The 22639-nt window shown below is 46.8% G+C and overlaps 1 protein-coding gene across 1 annotated transcript; it reads right to left on the minus strand.

Moving 5' to 3' along the window:
- Positions 1–4082: 4082 nt before the first annotated feature.
- ACAT1 (acetyl-CoA acetyltransferase 1) lies at positions 4083–22415 on the minus strand. Its single transcript, XM_015082566.3, has 12 exons — positions 22269–22415; positions 15440–15487; positions 13541–13658; positions 12218–12313; positions 11886–11986; positions 10854–10997; positions 10061–10211; positions 9142–9237; positions 7513–7626; positions 6606–6670; positions 5003–5160; positions 4083–4373 (listed from the first exon to the last, which is right to left on the minus strand). The coding sequence occupies exons 1-12, from the start codon at positions 22338–22340 to the stop codon at positions 4253–4255; spliced, it is 1284 nt and encodes a 427-aa protein (XP_014938052.2). The 5' UTR covers positions 22341–22415; the 3' UTR covers positions 4083–4252.
- Positions 22416–22639: the final 224 nt, after the last annotated feature.

Below are 22639 nucleotides of genomic sequence, written 5' to 3' on the forward strand. Positions count from 1 at the left end.
CTATATGGGACTCGAACTCATAAACCTCAAGATTATGACCTGAGCTGAAGTCAGATGCTTAACCAACTGAGCCATCAGGCTCCCCAGAGAGACAGAGAAGGCTCCACCCAAATCAGGACTTGATCCCTCAACCCTGGGTTCATGAGCCAAAATCAAGTATTGGTGTTCAACCCACTAAGTCACCCAGGTGCCACCAGGACATTTGTAATAGTTCATTTTAAGCTATAACAACTAACTTCAAATGCATACAAAAACCACACTTGTACACTGTGGTTTTGATGTCGCTATTTTTACCTTATGCAACCATTAAAATATTTGTTATACTTATTTTAATACTTTTGCCTTTTAACCTTCTTACTACAGTTACAAGTGATGTACCCATCACCATTACAACATTAGAGTATTCTGAATTTCACTCTATTTGTCTTTACCAGGGACACTTAAACCTTCAAATGTCTCCTTGTTACTAATTAGCTTACTTTTGTTTCAGGTTGAAGATGTCCCTTTAGCATTTCTTGTAACAGTGGCCTAGTGGTGTTGAACTCTCAGCTCTTGTCTGAAAAACTCTCATTCAAATGTCAAAGACAACTCTGCTGGGTAAAGTACTGGTTGGCGTTGTTTTTCTTTCAGCACTTTGGACAGATCCTGCCAGTCTCTTCTGGCTGCAATTAGCTGAAAACTGCACTGATAGTCTTAAGGAGTTTCCCTTGTAGGTAACAAATCATTTTTCTCTGCTGCATCGAAGATTTTCTCCTTGGCTCTAACTTTTCACAATTTAATTATGGTATGTCTTGATGTGGAGCTCTGTGGATTCATCTTATTTGGAACTCTGTGGGCTCCCTGGATGTGGATTTCTGGTCACTTCCCCAGATGAGGGACTTCAACCATTATTTCCTCGAATAAGCTCCTGGCCCCTATCTTCTGGGACTCTGGTAATGCATGTAGTTGTCCCCTGGATATTTTCACGTAAGTCCTTTAAGTCACCTTCATTCTGTTTACTCTCCTGATTAGAGGAGTTTCATTGTCCTGATTTTGGTGATCCTTTCTTCCACAGGGTCAAGTCTGCTGCTGAACTGAAGTTTTCAGTTCAGTTACTGTATTCAGCTCTGATTTCTCTTTGATACTTTCTTATACTTTCTCTTTTTTGCAATACTGCCCTTGTTTATATATTGTTCTCCTAACCACAGTTAGGATCTTTATGACTATTATTTTGAACTCTTATCAGGTAAATCACTGGTCTCTGTTTCATGAAGGCTAGTTCAGTTTTATCTTTTCTTTCCATTTTCCTGGACTCTCTTCTTTGGTTTCCACACATTACATACAACAACCCCTCCAAGTCTTGATGGTGACCTTGTGTAGGAGATGAACCAGATCTGTTAGCCTGGCCAGAGTTCTTTGTTCTCTTACTCTGTGACTGTCCTGCTGCCATTCTCAGTGGCTCGCAGTACCTGAGGGCACACCCATACCTGAATGTCCTGAAGGGAGGATCACAGGCATGACTGAAGGCTGCACTGTCAGGCAGCAGCTGGGAAGGCAGCTGGGAAGGCAGGTGGTTAGGGCCCTTTCAGAGAGAAACCAAACAATAGCCTTCTCTGACCCCCCTTGCTCTCCACTGGAGCCTGTGGGGATGCTCCTGCACCCATTAATAATGGCTTATTTGCTGCCATTCTCTAGTACCCAGGAGTCCAGGCCCTGTTGCCCCCCAAAGCCAAGTGATGCAAGTACCCAACCTTTGAGTGGCAGCTGCAAAATGTGGGACACCAAACGTACACACTACTTCTAGGAAGATGCTGGCAATGTGCAGTGGGTTCAGGCGAGAAATCAGAGGTAGGGTCTGCTGGCTTCTCTGGTCTGTCTTCAGGTTCTCTGGAACTTTGTTTTGAATAGTCCTTTCTTTATATAGAAAGTCCTATCTTAACACTTTCTGCCTTCTCATAATTTGTGATACATGCCAACCCTCTAATTTTTTCAGCTCTTATATTCTATGGTGATTCATTATATAGAACTCATGTTTATACTCTAACGGCATTCGCCTTTATTTAGCATATATATATATATATATTTTTTTTTTTTTAACTCCTATTTTACCCCTACATTCCCTTTCTCCCCAGCCAGTCCTTTTAAACTTAAAAAATTTTTAATTTGGGGGTACCTGGCTGCCTCAGTGAGTACACGACTCTTAATCTTGGGATCATGAGTTCAAGCCCCATGCCAGGTACAGAGCTTATTTTAAAAAATAAATAAAGCTACTTTAGGGATGCCTGGGTGGCTCAGTGGGTTAAGCGTCCCAACTTCAGCTCAGGTCATGATCTCACGGTTTATGAGTTCCAGGCCCCACATTGGGCTCTGCTGGCAGCAAGAACCAGCATGGTTCAGATCCTCTGTCTCCCTCAAAAATAAATAGCATTTTGATTCTTCTTCCTCTGTGCTGGTAATAAATTTAGTCATTTTTGGAGGAGATATCAAAGCTCTTGCATAGCTAAAGATTTCTCATATCTTTAACACTTTATTTCAATAAAAATCTGTAGGTCGCATGTATTCTAGTGTTTAACAAATAAGAACTAAGGCTACTCATTTTTCTACCTAGATGTTTTCTCCAGAATATCTTCGTATGATTCTGTTCATTAATTTTGCTAATGAAAGGCCTTCCCAACCTGCCCACTTAGTACTTAAAGATGGGAGTGCCACAGGTTTTTGTTTTTTAAAGAATACCATTTACTGGTTGGTTCTTTTTTTCTTTTCCTCTCAGTTTTTCCCCAGAATTAGCAGAGAGCTTTTCCAGATCACTGACTTTTAGATGCAGTGTTAATTCTGTTAGTCTTCAGTGAAATATTCTAACATATTTTGGGTTTTCTTTTCTTGTGTATGTTACCCACCTCATGTTACAGTCACGGCAGATACTTACCGAGCACAGTGAGTAAAGAACTTGGGCTCTGGAGTTCTGCTTGGATTTGTATCCACCTCAGCTACTCTGTGCTTCAGTTTCCTTGTCTGTATAGTAGAGAGAATAATAGTACCTACCCTCTTGAGAGTCTTTGTGAGAATTAAAAGAGTTAGTCCAGGTTGAGCCACAAACGTTAGCTGTGACTACTATACAGATATATTTTTTTTAAGTATTATTTGAATCTTAATAACATTTTTTTCAGGGCGCCTGGCTGGCTCACGTAAGTGTCCAGCTTCAGCTCAGGTCATGATCTCATAGTTCATGAGTTCGAGCCCTGCGTCAGGCTCTGTGCTGACAACTCAGAGCCTGGAGCCTGCTTTGGATTTTGTGTCTTTCTCCTCTCAAAAACAAACATTTTTTAAAAAGAAAACTTTTTTTCCTTATGTTGCCTTTTCCTTCTAAGGTAAGGATCCATAATGAAGTATTTGCCAGGAGACTGTGCACAGTGACCGTTTCTGCCCCTCCCCCCGCCGCGCCCACTCCCCACTGCCCACCTCAGCTTGAACAGGAGCTTTCCCTGCAGAGGGAGCTCTGCAGCTGAGGCTGGCATACTTAGCCCAGCCTCTGCCTAGAGTGTCGTTTTTTTTCCCAGAGGAAATGAAATTCAAGACACGGTGCATTTTATCCTGCTTAAGGACAGGCACTGTGGCATACCAGAATAGGCAGTCTGTTCGCTTCCTTCGTAATCCAGAGTGCAATGCCCGGGATCTTCTCAGACCCCTATCCTCCCAAATCCTGCCTGCTGATGGGAGAAATTGTACCCATCCGAGACCTGAGCACATGGGTATCTTCTGTTTCCACCAACATTGACCACACTACCTGTGGCTTCTTCATTAATGGTAGGAGGCCCTGCCGGTGTGACAGAACAGCTGCCCTCACTTTGAAGAGGCTGCAAGGAGGGACACCGAGGTGACTGAGTCAGTTAAGCCATCTGACTTGATCTCACGGTTCCGGGAGATTGAGCCCCACGTTGGGCTCTGTGCTGACAGTGTGGAATCTGCTTGGGATTCTTAAATTATGATGGTCTCAAATGGAAGCTTCTACTTAAAAGTCACTAATACTGAACACTGGTGTTTCAACTAGTATAGCTTTATAACAAAAATATTTTAAACTTTTCAAGATGACCAAAGATTTAGAGAAGAAAAAATTTATTTAGAATTTCAAAAGATTTGAGAGTTGACCTTGTTATTAAAAAAGTTAAAAAAACAAAACCCCAAACAGATGATCTTGACCCCAGGTACTTGGTCATACTGGTGGCGCCGGGCCCTTCGAGCCACCTCAGGTTGTTGCTCTGGACACGCAGATGTTCTACAGCCTCTGGACCAGCATGGCAGAAGCCCCTCCTCCTCCGTTGCAGATACTGGCAAGACCATATTGCCCTGGCTTCAAGGTGTGAACCATATGAATGACAATCCGGGCTCCAGACATCCTGGGACGGAGAGATCATTTTAGTCTTTAATAAATTATAGAATACATAACCAAAACCTGTCTCAATTCCAAATTAACTTGAAAAGTCTAGGGGCCCCTGGGTGGCTCAGTCGGTTAAGTGTCCCACTTCGGCTCAGGTCATGATCTCGGGGTTCACGGTCCGCGAGTTGGAGCCCCAGCATCGGGCTCTTGTGCTGACGGCTCAGAGCCTGGAGCCCGCTTCAGATTCTGCGTCTCCCTCTCTCTCTGCCCCTCCCCTGCGTGTCTGCCCGTCTCAGAAATAAATATTAAAAAGAAAAAAACGCTTTCATTACAGACAGCAGAATTTGACCCCTTTTCTTAAACCGGAGAGAGAGGTTTCCAGAACAGGGCTTTTTTTAAAAGCCCAAGTGTAGACTTTACTTTTAAATAATCTTCTTCATCGTAAAACTAACCGTTCTTAGGCAACAGTGACATGGCTGTGTTCGGTGTCAAGTCCTGTCACAAGTGGGGTTTGCTCTTTCAAGGACGCTGGGAAGGAAACGGTTAAGAGTAATAGGAATGAGCAGGAAGCAGTCTGGTTTAGACAGAGATACAAAGGTCGTTAAGTAGCCACTAGCCCAGACGCCGGTTATTTCCAGAACCACCTACCCGATGGGATGTCCCAGAGAGACGGCACCTCCGTTGATGTTCACTTTTTGGGGGTCAAGCTCCAGCATTTTCATGTTGGCTAGCACCACCAGACTAAAGGCTTCATTTACTTCCCACATTGTAATATCCTCTTTTTTCAATCCTGCATCTTTAAGAACCTAAAAATTTAATTTTAAAGTTAACATTTATTTTCACTGTTTTCTTGGAATTCCGCAATTTGGGTTTCTATTTCCCCCTCATGCAACAGATATTTAAATTTGGAGTTTCTTAGTTTCCAGGAGGAAGGGCCTTTTTATTTTCTGCTTTCTCATCTTACTGCACTACGAGCAAAGGATTTTCTTCGCATTTCTTTGTTTTGCAGTGAAACAATCTTCTTGAATGTTCCATGGGTACCTGAAACGGACACGTATTCTCGATTTGGGGATTCTGACTTGACAGCCTTGAGATCTATTTGCCTTGATGCTTGGTTGCAGATCTTGGTCTGCCAAATCAAAGAGTGTGGGTCTTTCTCTACATCTCCTGTAGTTTCTCCTTTATAAAAGTTGCCGTGGGGTGAGGGGCACAGACACTCTTAGCTGTTGTACCTTCACTGTAAATTACTTCAGGTCTTTTATTCTATCAGCTATTGTTCTGGTAGTTCCTCAGCTATGCAGGAAGGCTTTGGGGTGTTAATGGTTGATGATTCTCTAAAATCAGGCTATTTCCCCTTTGATTGTGAACTTGAAACTATTCCTCCCCCTTCCTCTCTTCCTCCAGAAGGCTCAGTATTGTAAGCTCTACTGCTCCAACAGCCTAAGGCAACAACAGGGCACCTGAGCGTGGCCACCTGTCGAGCTCTCAGGCGGGGGTCAGGAGCACACTTCTGCCTTCAGAATCCCTGTTGACCCCCCTTGCTCTCCAGGGCGGCACTCGGCACTCACTTTCAGAGGCCGTACCATGCCGTTCCGTTCCTTTCTCAGATCTGCCACCTGCTGCCAGACCATCACTTCCCATCCTTTCTGATCCTCTCTACCCTTCTTCCTCACTGATTTCTGCTCTATCTATGGCTGCTGGTTTCAGGTTCTCCCTTGGGGTGACGCCCTCTCTTTATTTGCGCAGTCTTCTGTGATCCTTCAGCCCCTCAACGCATTCAGCACCGTCTCTTCCTGTGACCCCCCCCCCCCCCCACGCACACAAAGCAACTTCCCTGAGAGACATTATCAGAGCGATAGCTTGGAGTATGTAGGTTTTCCGTTTTTAGGTTTACTCTAAGACCGGCTCCCAACAGTTCGCTTGCAGAATGGAGACCTCCTAGTAGTGAATATGTGCTTTGAATTCTAGAACCAGGCCCCTCAGCATCCCTTTTCCCTTGCCACGCCAACCTCCTACTCTGGTCATCACACCAGGTGTGAGGTTCAGCATCATACTTTAATTCACAGTTTTTGTCTGTTCCACTGAAGATGTCTGTGGATTGCTCAAATTATTTTCAGAAGTTGGAAGATTCAAAACCAAGCTATCTCTGTCCTTCAGCAGACGAGTGACACTGAAAACCTAAACCCTGCAGTGTTGGTAGAAACAAACCAGAGGCCGGCATCGTGGAGGACCGGCCCTCATCTGTTCTCACCTTAGGTACAGCATATGCGGGTGCAACTGGAAAATCAATAGGGTCCACAGCAGCATCAGCAAACGCTGGAGTTTAAAAAATTTAATAGGTCGTTAAAATCTTTTGTACAAGTGATAGCTAACAGTTGTTATATATAATACGCAAAGATGCAAGCTTCCCGATCCTAATAGATGTAAACGTATTTGTTCCTTTTCTAGGATTCTGTGCTTTATAAAACCACATTAGTCATCAAAGCCATGGATTTTCACAGGTAGGAGGTTGGAGGGAACTGGCCTCCAGGGACACTGGCATAATCTACACATAACTGTGGGTGCTGCACAGGCAGAATGCCACGTCCTGCCGTATCCAGTGAGGATGCCTCCAAGCATCCAAAGTACACGACAGCCTCAACAACGGAATCATTGGTTGGTTACAAAATGTCAGCAGTGCTGAGGTGAAGAAACCAAGACCTGGACTAAAACTGAAGTTGTAAGGCTTTTAGTAAGTAACGAAATGGTATTGGTCTAACACATTGAGAAGGCAAAGCAGATTTTACAACTAGAAATACGTGTAACGAGATTGAGGGTATGACCAGGTCACACAGGAAATCTAGCTACTCGGGCATTTATTATTTATTTCTTAATCCCTAATTAAGTACACTTTTAATAACTACCTTTCCCCTTGGTGCCACGGTAAAACATGTACCTTGTACTCTCCCACTCCTCATATCGGACAGGACAAAAGTTTTTAAAGCTCACTCTTCCCGTAAAGCAAGTTGTAACCAAGGTTAAAGGAGCTGCTCGCTCCCACTATGAGTTACATCCCATCACACGGTACACGTGTAGACACCGTGTATTACCAGCATGGAAACCCCACTTCGGGAAGTGTGCAGACGTGAAGGGATAAACGAGCTGAGAACACGACCTACCCGCTATCCTTGCCAGCGGCTTAACACTGAGCCTCTTGGCGGCATCCGCGGTCATCAGAACCACAGCGGCCGCGCCGTCGTTCAGCGTGCTGGCATTGGCCGCCGTGACCGTGCCTGCAAGCACCAGTGAGCAGGAGGTGAGAACACAGTTTCACACGGAATTCGCCGGGGTCGATTTAATAAATTCCTGCAGGGTAATGCCTGGGTGGTTTGCCGCGTGAAAAATGACCACGATGCATGGCGAGAATTCCAGCTTCCGGGAAGCACACGCAGAGCTAACTCAAACACTCGTGTAAGAGTGCCTTGGGTTAGTTCTGGACCCGTCTGGTCAAAGCTAGCTCAGAAACACGTGTGTGATGGCACTAGGTACGTGCTGGCTTGCACTTCAGACATACGGACCAGCCCGCTATTTTTTCTCCCCAGAGAAAGAAGCAAAAACTCAGTATCAAAACCAGGTACTTGTTCTCTATAATCACTTCAAGTTAGACGTCAAGAACTCTAACGATCATTCAACTTTTTAAGTTTATTTGAGAGTCCGTTTGTGAGCACTGGAGGGGCAGAGAGATCATCCCAAGCAGGCTCCACACCATCAGTGCAGAGGCAGAAGTGGGGCTCACGCTCAGGAACCGTGAGATCATGACCCGAGCAGCAATCAGAAGTCAGATATTCAACCGACGGAGCCACCCAGGCGCCCCTCGACTGAACATTTTAAACATCGGAATGTTACAGTATGTCAACTAAGCAGGTTCTTTTTTTTAACTGCAACAAAGACCCTACAGTAGACCGCAGCTAAAAATATAAAAATATGTTTCTGTAATATGAATTTTATATGATACTTTAAAAAAGACTGACCCAGGGACGCCTGAATGGCTCAGTCAGTTAAGCGTTCAAGTGGATTTCGGCTCAGGTGGTGATCTCACGGTGCGTGAGTTCAAGCCCTGATTCAGGCTCTGCACTGACAGCGCAGAGCCTGCTTGGGATTCTGTTCCCCCCTTTCTCTCTGCCCTTCCCCCCACTCATGCATGCATTCTCTCAAATAAAACGCTTTTTGAAAAATAAAGACGACTGATCCATTCCTATAGTTGGTATTGAGAAACTCAATCAGGAAAGGCAGAAAAGTAACTTTGGGTTACGACAACTGTATATACAGCCAATTTTAAAAGCAGAACTGACCTCAAGGATTCCAAAAGCATTAACTTAAACACTGGCATCCACTTACGGTAGCATTTGACAGTTACTGAGGGCCTACCTGGCACTGGCGATAAAACAGGGAACAACTCTGCTGTCGGCTTCCTAGTCAAGAGTCTTACAGGGATTTAACATCTCAACGACTTTCATGTCACAATGCACTTTCAAGATGAACTGCGAATGAAAAACTGCATTCTATACCCATTCTACAATCTCTTCCCTAGGATTTCTATTTTGAAGGTATTAACCAGTAAGCGATTTTAAAGATTTTTTTTAATAAACATAATTTGTTCGTTTCACATGAGCCCGACATAACTGAAAATGTTAAGTAACAGCTATATGTTTTCTAGAATTACTTTTTAAAAAATCCTTAGGTGGTTCCCAGACTAGCTATGGTACATTCACTCCTCTTTTTGTCATGCTTCATTTCACAGTACTAACCATTTTCTTTCTGGAAAACGGTCTTCAGCTTTGGAACTTTGCTAAAGTCAACACGTCTATATTCTTCATCTTCTTTCACCACTACATCTGGTTTACCTGAAACACAAGTCTTTTAAGTAATCACCGGCCAAGACCACGGTGAGTCGGTGAGATGCGTGGGCAAGGACCCGGGCAGCCTGGGCCGCCTCTGTGCCCGTGCACCTCGCACCACCCCGGGGACCCCACGCTACCTTCCATCACCTGGGCCCTGAGAGTGACTGAAAGAGGAGCTTATTAAATAGTTGGACGATTCGGATCTTGGATGTGGCCACACCTCGTTCCCTTCCCTCCCTATTCTGCCACCACAGATACGACCCACTCTCCTGACCCCGGGGTCAGGAGAGGCTCCGGCGATTCCGTCATTCGGAGCCTAGTCATCATTTCTGAATGGAAATGTAACCTAAACCAAAGGAACAAGACCTCACTGTGGATTTAGTCTGCTGGAGTTGGGGGGTGGGGGGGGGTGGGGGGGTGCCTGCCCTGTGACCTCTGTGACCACAAGCCCTGCAGAGGGGGCTCTGGGGATGCAGGTGGGACAAAGGGGTGTGGAGCCCAGAGCCGCGTAGCCCCGCCCTTCTAATAAATCCCCGGTTTCACTTAAAAGGCTAATATATGGTCTGTCACTTACACTGCAAAGGTTTTTAACAAATCCATTTCTCGAATTGAAAGTATTATTCTCAGTGGAATCTGGGGAGGTGGAACCTGATACTAAATTGGGTTTAATTCTATTCTCTCTCAACTGGCAACGTTTCCCTTTAGTAACCATAACCATCTATGTCCTCAGTTGAACAAAGATAAAAACATACGAATTCAAAACGAGACTTCTACAACATGTAAGTCCACTAAAAATCAAACCGATTTTGGAACGTCATGCGTCTACCTTTCGCCGAAATGGTGACAGGAACGACCTCCTCGGCAAACCTCCCGGCGTCCCAGGCCGCCTGACTCCTGCCGTAGGAGCCCACGGCGTACGCGTCCTGCTCCTCGCGCGTGATGTGCAGCTTCTTAGCCGTGTTCTCGGCACAGTTCCCCTGATTCAAGTTGGGATCTTTATCAAACTAATTCACTTGGCATAACTTATAAAATACCAACTTTGTATAACCTAAAACCATGGCTAGCAGGTAAACTCAGTTTCTAAAAATACACTTCTTTCGATACCTGGTAATTTTTCACTCAAGTCTCCTCGTCAGGTACTTGAGTGAGCTCAGAAGTTGCCAGTTCAAAGGCAAATTCAACAGCTGTGGAATCCGTCATTAGACGTCAGGACACACCCTATCCCCCCCTGGTGGGGCGGTTTATTCAACAACTGAGTCAAACTAAACTGATGCAGTGGGCAAAGGACAGTATTTTCCCAAAACGAATGGTGAAAGTGAGCATTTACAGAGCCCATCCTTCCTCTCCAAAACACACTTATTTTAAAAAGTCAAGCAGGGACAGTTGGGTGGCTCCGTCAGTTGAGTACCCAACTCTCGATTTCGGCTCAGGTCACGATCCCAGGGTCATGGGCTCGAGCCCCGTGAAGGCTCCGCGCGGAGTACGGAGCCTGACTGGGATCCTCTCTCCCCCTCTGCCCCCTCCCCAGCTTACCCATGCACTCTCTCAAAATAAACTTAAAATAAGGTCAAGCAGTATTGTATACTAGCCGGTATTTCTCCTTAAAAAGCAATAATTACCATATGGATTTTATTGTAGACGTCAGTCAGCCCATCCTTCACAATCAAGTCTTCAAGCTTGACGCCACCGTACGGTGTAGCGCCTCTGTTCATTACGTAGGGAGCGTTGGACATGCTCTCCATCCCACCTGCCACCATCACATCCTGCCCGGCAGCGAACACGCACAATGTCAGTTCTAACAGGAGCTGAGCTGCAGACCCAGTACGCCCGCTTCACAGCTCCAGCACACAAGCGTTCTGTGGGCTTCATTCAACATCTGTTACACGGCGAACATACAAATACCCTTTTGACCCCGATGAAAAAAATGGTCTCAAGTGTGTAATGATGGGATGGGGCGCCCGGGTGGCTCAGTCGGTTAAGCATCCAACTTCGGCTCAGGTCATGACCTCGCGATCCGCGGCTCTGAGTCCCACACCAGGCTCCGAGCTGACGGTGCGGGCCTGCTTGGGATCCTGTCTTTCCCTCTCTCTCTGCCCCTCCTCTGCTCACGCTCCCTCTCTCAAAATAAACATTAAAAAAATTCTGTCTCTGCCCTTCCTGCACTCGCGTGCGCTCTCTCACACACTCTAAAATAAAATAAAAAATTAAAAAATTCAGCGAAGCCAGGAGAAAACCTGCACAATTTAACAAATGAACCTGGGTGTGTAGGAACCATAAATGCGTCATCAATTCTGGGCTCAGTCGAGGATTTGATTCCCAGGGTCAGCACCTTGTTCTCATCTCTGATGAAAACCCTCTTATTCTGGCAAATAAGAAAGTCATGATGTTATAAATCACCCAGAATCTCAGAAAAAGACCAAGTAAAAGGTCACCCAAAGACTAAAACATCTTGGCTGAAAACCGTTTTTTAACACAAGACACAGAAGCTACCATCTGACGTCTCCTCCAAGCGCGATAAGCAAATCCAGACGGCGAGCGTCAAACACCACAGCAGATGGACTCGGGACACAGGATTGCACTTCTAAAGCACTCAAGGGCGACGTTTTTGGGGACTTCCGACACCACAAATTGGAAAAGGAGGTGCTTCTTACCTGATGTCCACACATGAGGCTCTGAGAGGCCAGCATGATGGCCTTCATCCCCGAGGCACAGACTTTGTTCACAGTCGTGCACGGAGTAGACAGAGGTAAGCCTAAAACCGACACAAGTCAGGTCACACTTGTGAAAAAAGAAGACACTCTTCGACAGCCGCAGAGTTAAAATGAACACAACAGAGCACGTTAACTTCTAACCCACAAGGGCATCGCTCTTGCCCATATAAATCCATGCTCTATGACGCATTTGACACCTCGTTTAAGTGGACATGGCCTCCAACGTGCTGCGCCAAACACCTTAAGTGTAGAAGAAAAACAATTCCCGGTACCTGCGCCCAAGACCGCTTGCCTCGCAGGGGCCTGACCTTCACCTCCTTGTAGAACGTTCCCCATGTATGCTTCCTTCACTTCTTCTTTCGGAATCCCTTTTGTTACACAAATAAAACAGGCATGTCCGTATTTTATTCAACTGAATAATCAGTGATTACTAATAAGGTATTATATTATATATATATATATATATATATATATATATATATATATAACGACATTATATAGCGGGAATGGTTTCTTTTTGTCAGCTGTGAGATTCAGACTCACTGTAGGATTTTCTTTTTAAATTTTTTTTTTCAACGTTTATTTATTTTTGGGACAGAGAGAGACAGAGCATGAACGGGGGAGGGGCAGAGAGAGAGGGAGACACAGAATCGGAAACAGGCTCCAGGCTCTGAGCCATCCGCCCAGAGCCTGACGTGGGGCTCGAACCCACGGACCGCGAGATCGTGACCCGGCTGAAGTCGGACGCTTAACCGACTGCACCACCCAGGCGCCCCAGGATTTTCTTTTTAATGTTTAAGAGACAGAGAGAGAGAATGAGTGTGAGTGGGGGAGGGGCAGAGAGAGAGAGAGAGAGAGAGAGAAGGAGACAGAATCCGAAGCAGGCTCTGAGCTATCAGCACAGAGCCGGACACAGGGCTCCAGTCCATGTACCGTGAGATCATGACCTGAGCCAAGATCAAGCTTCGAACACTTAACGGGCTCAGCCAGCCAGGCGGCCCTGTAGTACAAAGATTCCTTCACAAGAAAATTAGAAATAGAGGCATTGAGGGACACCCAGGTGGCTCAGTTAAGCAACAGACGCTTGATCTCAGCTCAGGTCATGCATGATCTCACGGTTTGGGAGTTCAAGCCCCGCATCGGGTTCTGCACTGACAGTGCAGAGCATGCGTGGGATTCTTTCTGTCCTCTCTCTCTCCCTCCCCCGCTGGCGCACTCTCTCTCCCTCCCTCCCTCTCAAAATAAATAATAAACATTAAAAATAAAAGAAATGGAAGGCATTAAGTCATTTCTAAATGTTATGTATGCAGTTAGTGCAAAACAAATACTTGTTCCATTTCATCACTGCCCCCCTCAACACAGAAAAGCACGGGAGCTGGGGTGCCTGGCTGGGTCAGTGGGCAGAGCACACGACTCTGTTGCTTTCTTTTTTTGTCAGTTTTTATTTAAATTCCAGTCCGTTAACACACAGTGTAGAATTCATTTCAGGTGTACAACTGAGCGATTCAACACTCTTGATCTCGGGTCATGAGTTCAAGCCCCATGTTCAGCACAGAGTTTACTTATTTAAGAAAAAAAAAAAAGCAACTACTGACCTGCCTTTTCAATGGCCCCCTGAATTGCAAGGGAACCAAGCCTAGTGGCTGGCAGGGAGGAAAGGCTGCCTAGAAAGGAGCCAATGGGCGTTCTCGCGGCGCTTACTATGACCACGTCCTGGCAAGACACAAGATGGGAAGAACTATTTCACAATTTCACCCAAACCCTCTCTCATTAAATCAACATCACTCACAGATCCACAGTGGTCCCCCAGCCTTATCCACCGGGGATACCTTCTCAGATGCCGAGGGGATACGCCTGAAACCGGAGAGAAATGAACACTATACTGGTTTTCCTATGTGTGCACAGCCGTGACGGAGTTCAATTCATAAGTCAGGCACAGTAAGAAGCTGACAACAATGACTCGTCAAACAGAACCACTACAAGAATAACTGGCATCAAAGTCACGTGCACATGGTCCCTCTCTCAGATCTTACTGTCCTGGATGCCCCCTGAGGACCACCGTGGTGGGTGATGATAAAATGCCCACGGACGCAGGTGACGTGAGGTGAGCCGGCCAGGCACTGGGACGGAGCGTTAGGTTACTACTGGCTTTCTGGGGACATCACAAGGAGGATCGTCTCCTTCCAGGCCCAGGCTGACCACTGGAACGGACACCATGGAAAGCGGCGTCACAGATAAGGGGACCACTTTATTATCTAAAAAAACAGACTTTTTATGAATGACTACTCCTTAAAACCATCTCAGTATTTGAATATCAGTAAGACTAATCAATCCAATAATGGTGCTTTAGGATTTAAGATCTAACTGAAAACCTCAGACAAACCAAGTCTAAAGCAGGCACAGATGCTTCCCCATTGTCCACAAGAGGTCTGAAACCAGAAGCTTGAGTTTTGATTCTACTACGCAGTCACAATTTAGGAAACGATCAGTTTCCTTGTCACCTGCACCATCAAGGGCGCTAACCAAAAGGCTTCTTCACTGACGGGGGGCTCTGGGTGGGGGGGCGGTCCAGACCTGCGTGCTGGGTGGACGGGGCTGGGCCATGTAAGGAGGACACGGCACAACCATAATTTCTTAAGTGATTAGTAAGACAATATTAATATGAACCATAAGAAAAAATAGATAAAGCCCTCTTAGACACTGTCAAACTATTTTAACAGTTTTCTCCTCACACTTGCCTTGAGCATTCTCCTAAGGCCGGAGATAAATAAGGGAAGTGTTCCTTAGATTTCTGGCCATTAGGGACACTTGGGCGGCTCAGTCAGCTAAGCGTCCAACTCTTGACTTAGGCTCAAGTTATGATCTCACGGTTTGTGGGTTCAAGCCCCACATGGGGCTCTGCACTGACAGTGTGGGGCCTGCTTGGGATTCTCTCTCTCCCTCTCTGTCTCTGTCCCTCGCCCAATTGTGCACCCTCTCTCTGTCTCCCTCCCTCCCTCAAAATAAATGAACTTTTTTAAGTTCAAAAAAAAAAGATTTATGGCCATTAAGAAGTCATTTGAGGGACTCGGAAAACAGAGAACCCCTCAGAAAGCACCAGGTGATCAGATGATGGTCCTTCCTATCTAATACCCAGCCTGGTTCAGTTTCTTTCTGCTAGTATCTTCCATGTGGCCTCTACACGTTCCTCACGGTATAAAGAGGGTCCCTGAGAGTCAGGACGAACACGGCACAGTTGAGAGAGAAGGCTGTTCGGCAGGAGACAGTGGGGACGGAGCAGATATTTATTACGCAGGGCAAGGGCAGTAGACTGATGTCTCTTCAGGGGCATTTGGGAGTTTAACCTAGTATTTCAAGAATTAGCTATTCCCAACCACAGCAGCCCCCAAGGTGGCCCCACAAACATGCAAATATAAAGATAGACATTTTTTTTATTGACCACATTTTCCTTTAAATTTTTAAAATTTTTAAGTATGATTTAAATTTATACTTACATTCAAAGTGGGTTTTGATACATAACTTCGCTCCATGTATTTTATTTCCTGTAATATAAACAATTATAAAGTTATCGTGTAAAAAATATTAACCTACATCACTTTATACTTCTCGGCAGCGAGGTTATGGGGACTTCTTTGTGCTTCCGCGTGTTTTTATTTCCACATTCTACACCACACATATCACTGTTACAATCTGAAAAAATACTACTTTGTTAATACACTTTTTAGCTATTCATTGAAATGTTGCTTTAACTTCAGATAAGTTTATAAACTTAAAATTTCTAGGCCTTTTTAAGTGTAAGTTTTATAAAATGTAGTTTTAAGTTAAATCTAAGTTCTAAATTAAGTAATTTTAGAGCTCCACCAGAAAATATCGTTGTTTAAAAAATATATAAATAAAACTTGTTATTTTCTTCACCCACTTCTAACGAATGTACTGATTTATCTGAGGCAAACATACCTCCTATAAACATGGCCTATATCCCCAGACAAATTATTTTTCAAGAAAGAAAAGGGTAAATACCTTGCCGTACACCCCACTTCTTTCTGCACTGCTCTTAGGAACAAAACCCATCAAGACCAAGTTGAGGAAATACAAGTCACAGTTCAGAGACCTGACTTTCCTGGAAATGAACAACTTACAGGACAAAGAACAAAGAATAAATTTTTTTAGCCTCTGAAGTCAGTAAGCAAAGTAAATACTCAAAACTAACAACTTCCATTTAGAACCTACTCTTGTTGATCGTTATCAATGGGCAATCACACCTCAGTGTAACAAACCCACAACACATAAAGGCTGGCCTGACTTCGCGCAAATAACCCACGGCAGCTCTCGATTTATAACTCGGCACGAAAAGAAAGTAGATTCGACGAGTGGTTACGAGCAGAGAGAAGCGCAGTAACCGCAAGAAACTGGTTTATCGAGTGTTTAGATAACAGATGCAAACAGCAACGTAAGAGAGAGTGCTGTTCCGGGCAGTGGAAGAACAGCATTTAAGATCATCTTCTTTCCCCAGGTTAAGACAATGGAGTAAGTCACTCTTAGGTAGAAAGTTCACATAAATGACCTTGCTACAAGAAATAACCTAATTTAGGGGCGCCTGGGTGGCTCAGTCGGTTAGGCGTCCAACTTCAGCTCAGGTCATGATCTCACAGCTCGTGGGTTCGAGCCCCGCATCGGGCTCTGTGCTGACAGCTCGGAGCCTGGAGCCTGCTTCGGATGCTGTGTCTCCCTCTCTCTCTGCCCCTCCCCCACTCATGCTCTGTTTCTCCCCTTCTCAAAAATAAACATAAGAAATATATTAAAACATATATATATATATATATATAATTGTTACAATATTCAAAGCAGCTCATATTCTGAAGCGATGTCTTTACAGTCTTTGTGAGGAAGGGATGTCAAATACACCTGCTAATGACCTAATCCTTCACTCGCTCAGTAACCCCTGGAATCATTTACTTTCCCGAAGGGGACATCAGGAATCCGGTATCTATAAAATATAATCCCTCTATTACAGCAGCATCATAGTCTTACAAAATGAGAAATGTCGAAATTACATGTACACATTCCACGCTCCAAAGACAACATGTAAAAAAAACACAGGGAGCCTCATAAACCATCCCCAGGGATCAGTGAGAAGGCTTACTTGGCGTGACGCAATGCTCTCCAGACAGAGTTCCAACAAAACGCTGCAGGCAGCACCTCTACATTCTAAGTTCTTCTTTCCAATAAATACGTCACAAGTACACACAACAGAGGTCACCGACATGTTGTCACTTCCAGACTAACCCATCTGCGCAGACCCTGAAAGGACATTCCCCCGCCATCTCTACCTGTCCCTCTAGAAGCTGAGTCATTAGACGAGCCAGGTTTGTGACTTCACTCTCCTGAGCTCCCCATGTACACACTGGCCCAGGGCAGCACACGAGGGCCTCGGCTGGCGAGACCCAAGTGCACCTGCCGAATGCCCATACTCCTCCCTCTCAGCCGTGCGAAAACAAGTGCGCCCTTAACACATCATATAATCGGGGCTGCTGCGGACAGAACCGACTTCTCGTGAAGGATTCCAGCTTATCCTCTGTGATCCAACTTTGAATTACAAGTTCCCGCTGGTATTCCCAAATATTTGGAAACTAACACACTTTTAATGGAAACCCAACATACGCGATCTTGTGGGCTGTAACTAAAGCAGTGAAAAGAAATTTTTTAAGTTCCCATTTGCACTGAACATGCCAGTCACCGCCTCTCCGGCTACAGTCCTTTCTCAAACGGGGTGGAAGGGACAGCCCTAAGTACCTCTGACTGCACCCTCCTCCCGCTGGCCAGAGCTGACAGCACCACGGACGGGGTGGACTGTGACCCAAGCGGCACCCCAAGAGACCGGCTCAACTGGGTGATGACGGGCCCTTCAACGGAGGGGTCCCGGGCGCTGGAGCCGGTGGGCAGCACGGCCAACGCGGCGTCACAGCAGAGGTGGCAGGGGAGAAGGGAGCCCTCGGCAGGCAGAGAAGTAAAGGAAGGCAACATAACTGTTCCCACAACAGGAGGAAAGAGCTTGACGGGCCGCAAGAGGCAAAGGCAGTTCCTCGGAGACTGATCTTCCGTCAGGGTCCAGTAACGCGCGGCCTATGATGCCTTGGAGCTGCCGGGAACCGCCCGCGGTGAAGATTCCCAACCCCCAACCCCCACTCCATAGCGAGTCTGGAAGGGAGGCGGAGCCTCGGAATCACGCGGCCTTTACTCGGGCCACTCCTCCTCTTCAGGGGTCCTGGTTCTAACCCAGGCCCCCCCCCTCCCCCCCCCCCCCCCCCCCGGCCCGATGCTGCCTGCAGCTGCGCTTTCACAGAGTCCACAAGTTCTGTGGTCCAAAACCAAGATATCCTACCCCAGATGCGGGCACTCCCGTGTCCAAAATACACCTAAATTCTTCCCCCTCTCCACCTCCACTACTGCCACCAGGTCCTGTCCCGCTCTCCCACCAACAGGACAGCCTCCTGCCCAGCTCCCTGCACCCAGCTTTAAAAATGTCAATCAGGGGGCGCCTGTGTCTCTCCGTCTCAGCCTGTTAAGCATCGGACTTTGGCTCAGGTCACGATCTCCTGGTCGGTGGGATGGAGCACCGCGTCGGGTTCTGTACTGACAGCTCAGAGCCTGCTCGGGATTCTCTCTCTCTCTGCCCCTTCCCCACTGGCGCGCTCTCTCTCTCCCCCTCCCTCAAAACAAACACACAAACTTAAAAAAGTTATGCTAATTGCAAGCAACAGTTTTCAATGTAGGTATTTCATTTCTCTAATCCCACTGTTAAAAAATCTTACCTAACTACCTTGTTATATTAAATCTTTACAGTCTGAGTGCCCCGTTACGGGTTGAACTGTGCTCCACTTCCCAACCCTGCCAAAACAAAGAAGACCTAACCCTTGTACCTTAGGCTGTAACTTTACGGATAGTGGTCCTTATGGAAACAAGCCAGACGAGTAGCCCTAATCCGGTAGGACTGATGTTCTTACAGAAAGAGAATTTTAACACAGAGACAGACATGCACAGAAGAAAACAGAAGACTGGGGGAGACTGCCCAGTGCAGACAGAGAACTGGAACCATGTATCAACAAACCAAGGAACTCCAAAGATCGCCAGCAAACCACCAGAAGGGATGAAGAGGCAAGGCAGGATTTCCCTACAGGATGGGGGGGGGGGAGGGGGGGAGGCGGGTCATGGCAACACCATGACTTTGGAACTTCCAGCCTCCAGAACTCTCAAACGTTTCTCTTGTTTTAAGCTGCCCAAATTGCACAATTTTGTTACAGTAGCCCAAGAAAGCTAACACATCCCCCTTGCTGAAAACCTCCCCTCCCTGGGCTTTCAGACACAGTCTCTTGCCCAGGGTTTCCTCCCATGATGCCATGCTCTCTGCCCTCCCCTTCACAGGATCCTGCTTGTCCAGCCTGTCCTGAAATGCCCTGTCTCCCTAAGGCCCCATGCGAAGTCCTGCTCTCTTCTCCCTCCATGCACTTGCTCTCACGGAGCTCACCAATGCCTGCGAAGGCTACCGCCGACCGCAGCTGGTCGTTTCCAAATGTGTATTTCACGGAGTTCTCTTACAGGCCACACCGTTTCCTCTAACTGGCAACTCCAAACTCAAGTCCAAAATACAACTCATCACTTTCTTTCTACTGCCCCACATCTGTTCCTCTGAAAACCTCTACCGTCCACTAAATGGCAGGCCAAGGCCCCCAAATTATACCTAACTCCTTCTCGCTCAGTTCTTCTTAGCCAGTTAGTCATGAAGGGCAACAGATTCTACTTCCAGGCTACCTCTGGAATCTCTCCTTCTCTGCCTATGTTTATTAGCACATCCAACTGCTATACGACTTGCCAGCTTACGGCAATATCCTGACTTTTCTTTTGGCTTGAGTAAGAAAGCAGGCCGAGGGACTGAGGTGCAAAAACCATGGGGTGAAAGGGAATGGGAAGTGTATCCACCAGGGTTCAATGAGGAAAATGAAAACCACTGTATTTGAAACATACCTGAATGCAGAGATTAAATACAAAGGTGATAGGAAAGCTAAGAACAACAGGAGACAGGCAGTACAGATTAACAACAGGAAGGCATTAGCACATTTAGGATGTTAGGACAAAGGGAAGAACCAAGGTTACCAAAGCCAAGGGGTCAGGGTCACCTTCCAAAAACAAGAACCAAAAGAGCCACTGACTTTGTCCGCAACATCATCTAAGGGCAGACGGAGAGAAAATAATCCTGGCTTCTCCATTCCTATCTCCCAATCTCTTACCAGCCTCTGAACACAGCCAGAAGTCAGCTGGTAGACTCTAGAAGTTTGCACACCCAAGAGGAAGCCCTGGAGCAATACAGAGGGCAGAAAGGAATCTGACAACAAACAGACCCAGGACAGGCACAATGCAGTAATTTGTTTTATCAGTTCGAGTATTTAAGAAAAAAACAAAAACAAAACAAAAAAAAAACAAAGGGCGCCTGGGTGGCTCAGTCAGTTAAGCATCCAACTTTGGTTCCAGTCATGATCTCACAGTTAGTGAGTTCGAGCCCCGCATGGGGCTCTGTGCGGACAGCTCAGCACCTGGAGCTTGCTTCGGATTCTGTGTCTCCCTCTTTCTCTGTCCCTCCCCCACACTCACCCTCTGTCTCTCTCAAAAACAAACATTTTTTTAAAAGGCAATAGTTTTGGGTCAAAATAGGAGCTTCAAGGAGGCGATGCTCAGTAGTTATCAAGAAGGTAAACAGGAAGAAAAATAACACAAAAAAAGAAAAGCGCTGGTATTCTTTGAATGAGTGGCAGGGAAATCTACCTCCAGCCGCTTAGTGATTACAGCTGGCAGGGCAACAGGCTCCAATGAAGTCCGTTCAGGTTTGCTGATCATGAGACATTTGTGTGCCAAGGGTAACAGTCACACTCCATTCAACAAACTGGCACTGAACACTGAAAATCCCCTTATAACAGATTTCTGTAGTTCAGTAAATGACCACTTAATTCAAATTACCAACGCTGTGAACTTACAGCTCCACTCTTTCATCAGCAACTGTGTGTTTGACGGTAATATCTTAACTATAAATTAAGAAGGCTCTGCATCTGTGTTTATTTCTTAACAGGACCTAGTTCACCTGGTCAACACTGGCTGAAACCCTGACTTCCCCAATCATTCCATGAAATACCAAACAACCTCATTAAGAACTGATCCTGGTACATTTCCCAACTCCCCTCTGCAGCTAGGTGCGGGGAGGAGGGGGAGAAAGAAAGAAGAAAAGAACTCCTGGTTCCTGGAAACGCACTCTTCCTGCCTTTTCTATTTGCTCAGTCACCGGGGGTTATTTTTAGACTCTTCCTTTACCCTTGGCCCTGCACCCTCCCTGTCAAGTTCCACATTTATTCTTTCATAAATCTCTTGCATAATGGTGCTCCCTTTTTCAGCTTCTGTTGCCAGCATGCAGCTCAAGTTACCTCAAACCAAAACAGACAATGGTTTTCTCCCCCACTTCAATCCTCCAGAGCTCTGGCTATGACAACTCCCCCCCCCCCCAAAAAAAAAAAAAAAAAAACCACGTCAACAGTCTCCACTGACTTGGGTCAAATCCCAACTCATAAAAAATGACGTGGGTGGACTTCAAAGCGTATTACCTCAATCAGCCTGGAAAACTCAGGCCTCACCAGCCACACCCTGAAGTCTTACTAATGCCTAAATTTTGCCAGAGCCTGAATCCAAGGTGCAGGCTCCTTTGCTTTGACGTATGGGAAACACAGTCTTGGCGTTCAAGGCCGTGGCTCCTGTGCACCGCCGGCACAACCACCAGAGGCGATGCACGCCCACGGAGGCCACCCCTTCCAAAATACGAAACACCAAGTATAATCTATTCCTTGTATGGTGAGCAGCCATTTTTTTCCCCTGGCAAATTTGAGCTGCACCAAGGGCCTCTTTCTATTCCCCCTTAGGGCCTCACGTCTCGCAAACCCAATGATGACCTACTGCACGAACATAAAACATCCTGACAACGATGCTCACAAACATGTTTTGTTTTGGTTTTTAATCCCGGGAAAAATTTAAAAGGAAAGAAGGAAAACCCCGGGGAAGACGTTTCGCTCAGGGTGCCCGCCAGGGAGGGACCCTTCGGCCTGCAACGGTCCGAGACCCGCGCAACCCACGCGCGGGTCCCCGCAGGCGCCTGGCAGCGGCGCGCATTGAGCATGCGCGGTACAGGTGGGCTTCCAGGCAAGAGTTCCCGAGGCCTGCGCCTGGAGCTTCGCGGGTCCTCCCCTGCGCGGGCCGGCATTCTGCAGCCCGGGTCCGAACCCCTCTCACCCGCATTAGCCTCCGGAGCAGGGGGCCGCGCCCACGGGCGCCGCCACGAAGGAGAGCCGCCAGCACAGCCATGACCACCAAGCACCCAGGAACACCTTCTACGTGGAGACCGCCGGCGCACGCCAGGGGTCCCCGCGCCGCTGCCCCGCCCACCCCGGACGGCCGCGCCCCGCCCGCTCCTCCAATAGGAGCCTCGGACGGCGACGATGCACGCAGCTATTGGCCGACATCCAGGGGGGGCGGGGCCACGGAAGACCGTCTGGCCGGAGGAGCGGGCCTGAGCCCGGAAGGGTCGGGAGGCGCAGCTGCTCCAGTCTTCATACTTCCGACCTTGTAGTGCCAGGGGTGTGGTGTCAACTGAGTGTTTTCTG

This window comes from Acinonyx jubatus, chromosome D1 (assembly GCF_027475565.1).
Source record: "Acinonyx jubatus isolate Ajub_Pintada_27869175 chromosome D1, VMU_Ajub_asm_v1.0, whole genome shotgun sequence".
NCBI lineage: Eukaryota > Metazoa > Chordata > Mammalia > Carnivora > Felidae > Acinonyx > Acinonyx jubatus.